The sequence below is a fragment of the Sycon ciliatum genome, chromosome 2, assembly GCF_964019385.1.
Source record: "Sycon ciliatum chromosome 2, ocSycCili1.1, whole genome shotgun sequence".
NCBI lineage: Eukaryota > Metazoa > Porifera > Calcarea > Leucosolenida > Sycettidae > Sycon > Sycon ciliatum.
The window spans coordinates 15,992,365-16,002,887 of record NC_088644.1 but is presented as its reverse complement, the minus strand read 5'-3'; the positions used below and the strand labels follow the sequence as shown (position 1 = coordinate 16,002,887).

Genomic DNA, 10,523 nt, shown 5'->3' with positions numbered 1-10,523 from the left:
TCTGCTTCCGTGTTCTCTCTCTAAGTTTGTGTCGGGGGAAGTGGGCAAACCGAATTTTTGTTGTTGGCTTTTCAGAACAGGCCTAATATAATCCTAAACACCATGGCCCTACGAATGGATAGAAAACAGATGCAGGAAAAACGGGACGAACACGTACTGGTACTGGAAAATGGCAAACAAAAATATGAACATGTGCAACGTTGCGAATATAACGCTTATTGGTCAACGGTCACCATCATTGCTCTTACGATGCCTCGCCTGGCGAATTATTGGCAGTCTTTTTCAATACACATTACACACCGTGGTTGGTGCAGCTGAGAGCCTGAATGGAATGGAAAATGGAGGGGTCAACGAGGGCAAGGAACATGCTACATGTTTGGATTACTTTGAGCTGCACATTATGACAGTATGATGTGTGAGTGAACGTATGGGCAGAATCCTGAACAGGGACCTACTGAGTACTGTACTGTACTGTACTGTACTGTTAAGTCTGCACATGTACGAAGTACACGAAAGCAGAACAACAGGGATTGAAAATATTTCTCGTAACTCGGAGTTTTGTGTTCATAAACACTCATCAGGCGATAACACATAATGATGCTATTCGCTAGTTATATAGGGTAATTGTAATGTAGGCTAATGCAGTGCTGCAACCACGAAGCTTGAGGAGATAACATCAGCGCTGGAATACACTGTGCGGAGTGTGAGTGCAAGTGTCATGACTGAGGTATATTGCTATAACCAAGATGGGAGATACATGTAGAACCGACGCAGGAATCAAGACAGGTTTCAGTGGGAGTTGTGTCACGCCAAAGGGTTGGGTAGTCTGTGATACATAGCAGATACCAATGTGGATAATGGCGCAATATGTGGTTGTGTGTGTGTGTGTGTGTGTGTGTGTGTGTGTGTGTGTGTGTGTGTGTGTGTGTGTGTGGTATGTGTGTGTGTGTGTGTGTGTGTGTGTGTGTGAAAACACGACATATCTCATCATGTGACCCCAGTGTAGTTTGCGAGCATGAAGTTGTTGGAATGTCTACACTTCGAGATGAGCTAGCTTCTCTTGTTGAGGCATGTTGCTCTATCCGCGGTTATGATCCGGAACTTCTCCGAGAGGCAAAGTTGGCAACTCTTGCTGATGTTGCTGTAGGCTCGTGATCGTTCCGAAATACTCCACTGGATCGAGTAGTCTTCCCGTCTCTCCTTCAGTTTCCAGACATACTTGGGTTAACATTACTGCTTTTCACTTCGGCTTTGTAGACCAGCTGCTGTGTCTGGCACTTTCCTCTCATAGGGCAGTCAGGCTTCGCTCGGCAGCTGCATGGCAGGTCTTCCTGTTGTGGGCTGAGTAGCTTGTTATTGTGTCCACGGATGATGGCGGCTACATTCGGTAAGCAACTGTAGCTCACCTTCACCGAGTTCTTGTTGAAGATCTTGTGAAGCTTTGATGCCGCAGGGAAATGCTTTGCCCCTAGGATCAGAAATGACCTGGCCACATTCGTTGATACATTTCTGCTAAACGGAGGGCTAAACCAAATTACCTTCCTTCTTCTTTTCTTATTTCTTCCTCTTTTTGCCTTTTCGGTGTACTCCAGCATTTCAGAGTGACCGCTACTGGTCAGGGCGCTCCTGTATACCGGTACTGCCTCCCGGAATACATCACGACTGGATGATATGTCGGACAGCCAGCCTCCTTCGAATGGATTTGGCATGCACGAAGTACTGGTCATTGTGTGCAGCTAAACGCATTGGTAATGATTATGTACATGACTTGTTGAACTCGGATGGTGAGCTAATTAAATAATTATGGTGAAACAGGAGAAGGACGGTTAGGTTGGTGGACAGTTCGTCATAACTCAGTTAGTCATAACTCAGTTAGTGGTAGATTTTTCTTTTGACCAGACGAGACCAGACGACGCTTGCAGACACCAGTCACACTCCACAACAGCTAGAAGTTGTTCCTGACAAGCCTTATTTCGTTCCATTATGGTGTTGGGAACTCATCAGAGGAGAGGTAGATGTTGAATGAAATGGGTCGAACTAAATGATATTGTTTTATGGAAGATATTGGCGCAATACGAGTACACTCAACGAACTGTCATGTGTGACAAATCAACACGAATGAAATAGTGTAGAACGGAGGTGTTATGAACACTACCGACACAACTATCACAGGTGCTAAGTCAATCACAAGGAGAAAGAGAGGTACACAGATTAGGTTGCGCTAAAAAACTACACGTCACAAAGTATACTGACGTGGTGACAAAGATGGGTGTAAAGTAGGAGCCGAGTGGCAGCCAACAAATCATATTGGACGTCTAACGTCACATTTGGAACGAAACAAAGCTTGTCAGGAAAAACTGCTAGCTGTTGTGGAGTGTGACTGGTGCACTGTTCGTACTGGTTTCTGCAAGTGTCGTCTGGTTTCGTCTGCTCAAAAGAAAAATCTACCACTACTATTTGACGGACCTACTGAAGATGGCATCACCATTATTATAACTCAGTTAGTCATACTTGTAACTCAGTTAGTCATAACTCGTAATATTTTGTCCTACATAACTTGAAGTTGATTGTTCCAACAAGGAACACACGCTTCTTGCCGAACTAGACACTTGACTGACTCACGACTGCCATCCGGAGCACACGAGGAGCACGTCGCACCTTCCACTCGGCAAACCTGCAAGAAAGCACCACTCCCTGCTCAATACACGGTGTTTCGGCTGCTTTTCAGGCACAATCTTCCTCAGCCTACTCAAGCTCAATTGATGAGGGGTGAATTCCCCGAAACACCGTGTATTGAGCAGGGAGTGGTGCTTTCTTGCAGGTTTGCTGAGTGGAAGGTGCGACGTGCTCCTCGTGTGCTCCGGATGGCAGTCGTGAGTCAGTCAAGTGTCTAGTTCGGCAAGAAGCGTGTGTTCCTAGTTGGAACAATCAACTTCATGACTATTACCGCCGAAGTCGCAACTTCTAAGTTCTACATAACTTGATTGATTTTATTTGGATTCGCGAGACCAAACGAGCAGGAGTGCTCAATAACAGGGTAGCGAATGGTTGAGTTGTGCTCTGTGACAATCATTGAATGTAGTGTGTGCGTGGGGTGGTGGTGGTGGTGGTGGTGGGTGGTGGTGGTGGTGGGGGGGGGGAGCTGCGGAAGCCCAATACAATGTAAGGGGATGTGAGAAGAGAAGGCCAGCGGAGAGTCGAATTCAGAAGAGGGTGGAGAGAAGAGCGGAAGTACACGGTTACTGCGCAAATTCAAATAAACCAAACAAACAGCAAAACAAGTACACAGCTCACGAGAATAAAGAGGACTGGAGCACAGAATTGATCTGCTGAAGTACACAGCTGAGGAGAATAAAGACAGGAGCACAGGAAGGAACGGGAGGCAGTCTACGAAGTGGTGGTACTATTGGTGCACGCACCACGGTACATTATCACATTATCGGCTTTGCAAAGTTCGTGGGTACTGAATATCATGGTATGAACAACTGTGTAGCAGTCTACAACGTGTAGGGAATGGCAGCTCGGCGGAATACTAGGATGTTGCCCATGGCTCGCACCGTGTCAGGTATAATTATGGTTCCATAACAGGCAACGACGAGATTTCTGGCTGTTGGTTGTTGTAGGCCCAGACTGCGCTGAAGGCGAGTTGCTCCGCAGTTGCAAACGAACAGTGCCTGCAGAGTAGGACTGGCACGGTTATGAACGCACCGCCATACCAGCACGAGCAATTCCTGGCGATATACCTCGTCCAGGCGATAAACAGAGAGCCTCTCCAAGAGGCCACTGGCCCTGGTAAATCGTGGTCGTCCGAACACCGCCCTTGCCGCGCGGTTTTGGGCTACCTGTAAGCGGTTTAGCTGGTTGTGGGTCAAGCCGGAGCCATAATTATGCTGACGATCCATATATCAAATCCGGCATGATGACAGATAGGAAGTACTTGCTTCGACTAGCTAGAGTGAGGCAGTGTCGCGCTCGCCACAGACTACGGATCTTCCTAGCAGTGCGTGAGATGCACCGGTCAACTTGCAGTTGCCAGGCCATTCGTTCATCGATCAAGACGCCGAGGTATTTCGCACTGGTGGTGTGCGGAAGGACATCATCTCGACATCGTACAACCACGTCCGGCTGCTGGTAAAAACCAATACATGCTCTTATTTGCATTTAATACAAGACCACTAGCGTCCAGCCAACTTGAGAGGGAGGTAACCGCCGAGCTGAGCGCATCAGACACCTCTTGCGCTGTCCGTCTTGCACATGTCAGGGCGATGTCATCCGCAAACTGCAAGGATGATGCCGGCGCAGATTCAGAAGGGACATCTCTGGGAGAACAGCATGGGTCCTAATACAGAGCCCTGCGGCACACCACAAGTGCACGGTACAGTTCTGCCCAGTCGGGAGCCCATACGAACGCGTTGATGGCGCCCAGACAGATAGTCCCGAAACCATTTCAGGGCTGTGCCGGAGATACTGATGCTGAACAAGTCCTGGATGAGGGTGGCATGCTTCACCTTGTCAAAGGCTTTACTCATATCTAACAGGCATGTTGCTACAACAGAACTATTGTCTCGAGCTTGGAGGACGGTGTCCGAGAGCAGTGCCAGCGCATCTTCGGTCGAGTTTCCAGGGCGGAATGCAAACTGGGTGCTAGGGAGAGCTGGGTCGACGAAGTCAACCAACTTGTGCTGGTTTATAAGAAGAAGAGAGGACCAAGGAGCTACTAGTTTAATACGCTATGCTTTCCACTAACACCTTCAGTTACTTTACAATCAGCTCATGTGATAACATTGCACGATACTGACCGACGGTACTGAGTCTGACGTTCTACACCTAACTGGCGATCAGCTCTAGCACGTCTTGGATGCGCACTCCAACAGCCTTCCAGCTTGGAAGTTACCGGTATTTCTATACCTTATAAGTAAAAGGAATTCTGGTGGACACACCCATTCCCATAGCTCTGCACAACCGAACCAGTTCCCTTATTTTACAACGTTTCGGTACTGTATTCATTGTTACCTGACGATGGCCAAGTGCCGAAACGTTGTAAAATAACGGAACTGGTTCGGATGTGCAGCGCTATGGGAATGGGTGTGTGTACACCCGAATTCCTTTCACAGATGAAGCTGCAGGAAGCCTCAGCCCACCTTATAAGTATTCCTGGTTATTTGCCATATCAATTACAATATCCAGTATCACCTTCTCTGAAGAGCCTTTGATAGGCGAAACAGCTGTCAGAAGGAAATGTTTTACCCGTGATCCCTTCGTTGTTTGAGATTATTGGTGTGAGTAATGGCTAAAGAGGGAAGCAATGGTCGGCTTTAGAGCGCATGGAGGAGGAGAGTTTTATGTATTTTAGAAACAGGCGAATGTTCATAGTTTTATTGATATTCGTATTTGCGCCGTACGAGCGGTACCTAGTCGGCAAGTGCGTTGATAAGGGAAGGGAGCGGCGTCAATATCGTGAGCAGCATGGCGAAGGCCGTCTGCGATGACTCGGGAGAGGAGCGGTCGTGACAGCGAATTCGCCTAGTTGGACTCCCATTTGTTTGTTAGTTTTTGTATTTATTTCTGTCCGCCGCTACGCTTGGTTTGTCTCGATGCCAATGCAATGGTCAATGGCAGCAAGCAACGGACAGAAGGCATCGCTATCAAGTGCTAGCTGGCGGTCGGTCAACAGCGCGCAGGCGTGATGTAACGGCCACCGGAGGTCTGTCGCTCGGGAGAAAAAGACTCAGTGTTTTGAGTTAGGGCACGCCAGATGAACTCTGCTCTATAATTAATTTATGATGATGCCGATTGTATCAAGATAAGAGTAATTCACTCCTCCGCATAACCAAACAAAATACATGTCAGAACAATGTACAGGACATCAGTCCAATCTTTCAAATTTGACATACAAAAGTCATTGGTAGAGGAGCTACAGCCAGGTACTAATACTCAGTAATAGTCCTCAAGGCATGCAGAGGTTTACTGCCGTCAACAACAAACTACTTTCAAGAAGTTGCATGGCATCAGTGTGGTAGCTGACACATGCCCTGATCTGGCTATCCCAAGCAGAGATCATCACTGACAATAACAGCAGCGTTCTGGTAAAGTGGCGGCGACTGTGGTGGCCTTACAGCTGTCTCTCTGGCGCCGGGAGGGGCATGAATAAACAACATGCCGCTGATTCTGAATCAATAGACGGACACAATGGTGTGGCCTGATGTTGGCTGGTTATTTTTCTTTATCCACAGATGAGATTGAGAAATACAAAACTAAATGCTCTTTGTCCTGTACCTACATACACATAATTATGTGTACCTGTGACAGTGGCGATCGCGGTGCTAGCTGACTGCTGCTTAACATCTGGCGGTTGGTTTTGCCGCAATGGATCATGTCCCCTTTGCTAGGGTCCCCAGCACGGCCCGACCAGCCTTACTCTACATGTATGTCCAGTTTACAGTGGCACTCCTATTCTCTAAAATTAATAATGATTAGCCCGTCGTACAATGTTCAACTAGCACAAACACCATTCAACGTCAACCACTTATATATTACTCAGTTGCCAGCACTGTAGTACTAGTACAAGTATGCGAAGCTTTAGACTAGAGCCAAGACACAATGATTATGTGTGAGCGTGCGAATGTTTGTGTGTCACTGTGTAGTGTGGGTATACCGACCCCAATAGAACTCAGTACGCCAGAACTAGTGCAGTCCTGTACATGTGCAATCATGCAGGCTTCACCTGAGGTTACGCGGCCGGGATCGGGAAGAGAAGAGTACTATATTTGGCTTTCATGCGCCACTCAGACCACTTCTCCCCTTCGTGCTCCCATCGCACAATCTGAGAGGAATATTTCATTCTACATTTGACAGAAAACATGGGTATTGTTATTGGAATTGCTGCTGAAGTATCAATCGAAGCAGCCGCTGAGGCAGAAGCTGAGGCGGCTGATGTGGCTGAAGGAGAGGCAGCTGAGGCGGCTGGTGGGACTGCAGCAGAGCTAGCATCCTACGAGGCATTCGAAGCAGCCGCCAAAGCAGCCCTTGAGGCGGCTGCCCAGGTAGCAGCTGAAGCGGGTGCCGAGGCTGCTGCTGAGACTGCAGCAGCTGCAGCGGCCGAAGGAGCGGCCGAAGCCGCTGGAGAAGCAGCGGCGGAAACAGTAGCCGACGTGGCAGCGGAGTCTGGTGAGGAAGCAGGTGAACAAGCGGCAGAAGAAGCTGTCGATAAGGCTGTTGAGGAGGCTGCCGGTAAGGGGGCCAGCAAGATCATCAAGCAAGTTATTAAGGCAGCGATTGTCGCGTCCATGATCGAAGAAGTCATCCGCAACACCATCAAGATAGTGGACACTCTGGAAGCCAAGGACAGAATCAAGACGATGCTCCAACTACTTTTAAAGGCCATGAAAGATGCCAAGACAAATCTGAAGCAGTGGAATGATCAGATCACGGCTGCCATTATGAAAGGTAAACTGAGAAAAGTCACGAAACTGCCTGATGGCCTCAAACGGTCAGATGGACTTCTGTTTAGCTCCGAGATGAACAGTGGAGTGGAAACCTTTCTTGCCGCCATTCAACCATCCGTTATCAACGTAGCAGGTGTGGCCAAAAAGAAGGATGTTGGCAAGATTGAGGATGCTGTCAAGAAGGCCAAGGATGCTTTCATGAAGGCGTCAGGTCCATTCCTGACCACAGTGAAAACATGGGATAGCAAGGACACAGATATCAAGTCGCAAGCTGGCATCAACTTCCAGGTTGCCCAACTGGAGGCGAACATTAAAGCCATCAAAACGCACGATGCTTGAACAATGTCCCCCGTCCTCCACGTTCACAATCATCCATGTCTGTGCCTGGTACATAATGTGGTTGTGGTCTTGCTGTGATAATTGCAGCATGCCGATTGACTGTATCATACAGAGCACACTTTGTCTTTGTATCCATAAGTTTGAGGTAGTGCTGTCTTTGTATTCTTTAAAAGTTAAGTGTTAGTTTGAGGTAGAGCTCTCTTTGTATTCAAAAGTGTGAGGGAGTGCTGTCTTGGTTTCACTGCAGAGTTACTGTTGCATGTGTAGCTCATGCGTTTCGTACTGTGAATGTCACGTTATCCGTTGGCATCGTGATGCACTATGAAACAGGCTCCTTTCAATTTATCAAATAGCTTGTCATTAAAATCTCAACCTGAACTTATCCTTCCGCAGCTCATCTGCTTCCGTGTTCTCTCTCTCAGTCTGTGTCGGGGAAGTGGGCAAACCGAATTTTTGTTGTTGGCTTTTCGAAACAGGCCTAAGCCTAAACACCATGGCCCTACGAATAGATAGAAAACAGATGCAGGAAAAGAGGGACGATCACGTACTGGTACTGGAAAATGGCAAACAAATATATGAACATGGGCAACCGTTGCGAGTATTACGCTTATTGGTCAATGGTCACCATCATTGCTCTTATGATGCCTCGCCTGGCGAATTATTGGCAGTCTTTTTCAATACACATTACACACCGTGGTTGGTGCAGCTGAGAGCCTGAATGAAATGGAAAATGGAGGGTTAACGAGGGCAAGGAACATGCTACATTTTTGGATTACTTTGAGCTGCACTTTGTCTGCACATTATGACATTATGACGTGTGTATGAACGTATGGGCAGAATCCTGAACAGGGACCTACTGTACTGTACTGTACTGTTAAGTCTGCACATGTACGAAGTACACAAAAGCAGAACAACAGGGATTGAAAATATTTCTCGTAACTCGGAGTTTTGTGTTCATAAACACTCATCAGGCGATAACCCATAATGATGCTATTCGCTAGTTATATAGGGTAATTGTAATGTAGGCTAATGCAGTGCTGCAACCACGAAGCTTGAGCAGATAACAGCAGCGCTGGAATACACTGTGCGTAGTGTGAGTGCAAGTGTCATGACTGAGGTATATTGCTATAACCAAGATGGGAGATACATGTAGAACCGACGCAGGAATCAAGAAAGGTTTCAGTGGGAGTTGTGTCACGCCAAAGGGTTGGGTAGTATGTGATACATAGCAGATACCAATGTGGATAATCGCGCAATATGTGGTTGTGTGTGTGTGTGTGTGTGTGTGTGTGTGTGTGTGTGTGTGTGTGTGTGTGTGTGTGTGTGTGTGTGTGTGTGTGTGTGTGTGGTATGTGTGTGTGTGTGTGTGTGTGTGTGTGTGTGTGTGTGGTATGTGTGTGTGTGTGTGTGTGTGTGTGTAAGTGTGTGTGTGTGTGTGTGTGAAAACACCACATATCTCATCATGTGACCCCAGTGTAGTTTGCGAGCGAGAATTTGTTGGAATGTCTACACTTCGAGATGAGCTAGCTTCTCTTGTTGAGGCATGTTGCTCTATCCGCGGTTATGATCCGGAACTTCTCCGAGAGGCAAAGTTGGCCACTCTTGCTGATGTTGCTGTAGGCTCGTGATCGTTCCGAAATACTCCACTGGATCGAGTAGTCTTCCCGTCTCTCCTTCAGTTTCCAGACATACTTGGGTTAACATTACTGCTTTTCACTTCGGCTTTGTGGACCAGCTGCTGTGTCTGGCACTTTCCTCTCATAGGACAGTCAGGCTTCGCTCGGCAGTTGCATGGCAGGTCTTCCTGTTGTGGGCTGAGTAGCTTGTTGTTGTGTCAACGGATGATGGCGGCTACATTCGGTAAGCAACTGTAGCTCACCTTCACCGAGGACCAAGGAGCTACCAGTTTAATACGCTATGCTATCCACTAACACCTTCAGTTACTTTACGATCAGCTCATGCGATTACATTGCACGACACTGACCGACGGTGCTGAGACTGACGTTCTACACCTAACTGGCGATCAGCCCTAGCACATCTTGGATGCGCACTCCAACAGCCTTCCAGCTTGGAAATTACCGGTATTTCTATACCTTATAAGTAAAAGGAATTCTGGTGGACACACCTATTCCCATAGCTCTGCACAACCGAACCAGTTCCCATATTTTACAACGTTTCGGCACTGTATTCATTGTTACCTGACGATGGCCAAGTGCCGAAACGTTGTAAAATAACGGAACTGGTTCGGATGTGCAGCGCTATGGGAATGGGTGTGTGTCCACCCGAATTCCTTTCACAGATGAAGCTGCAGGAAGCCTCAGCCTACCTTATAAGTATTACTGGTAAATTGCCATATCAATTACAATATCCAGTATCACCTTCTCTGAAGAGCCTTTGATAGGCGAAACAGCTGTCAGAAGGAAATGTTTTACCCGTGATCCCTTCGTTGTTTGAGATTATTGGTGTGAGTAATGGCTAAAGAGGGAAGCAATGGTCGGCTTTAGAGCGCATGGAGGAGGAGAGTTTTATGTATTTTAGAAAGAGGCGAATGTTCATAGTTTTATTGATATTCGTATTTGCGCCGTACGAGCGGCACCTAGCGGGCAAGTGCGTTGATAAGGGAAGGGAGCGGCGTCAATATCGTGAGCGGCATGGCGAAGGCCATCTGCGATGTGGAACTACTTGTTATTGTACATAACTAGTCCATCATACATGATGATGGAGTTCACTAGGATTTTG

At 47.5% G+C, this 10,523-nt stretch overlaps 1 protein-coding gene across 1 annotated transcript; it reads left to right on the top strand.

Moving 5' to 3' along the window:
* The first annotated feature begins 6,860 nt into the window (after window positions 1–6,860).
* On the top strand, window positions 6,861–7,784 carry LOC135810408 (uncharacterized). The gene has a single exon (XM_065323902.1). The coding sequence runs from the start codon at window positions 6,861–6,863 to the stop codon at window positions 7,782–7,784; it is 924 nt and encodes a 307-aa protein (XP_065179974.1).
* Window positions 7,785–10,523: the final 2,739 nt, after the last annotated feature.

Coding starts and splice junctions, on each gene's coding strand:
- LOC135810408 (XM_065323902.1), top strand. CDS start 6,861: ATGGGTATTGTTATTGGAATTGCTGCTGAAGTATCAATCGAAGCAGCC.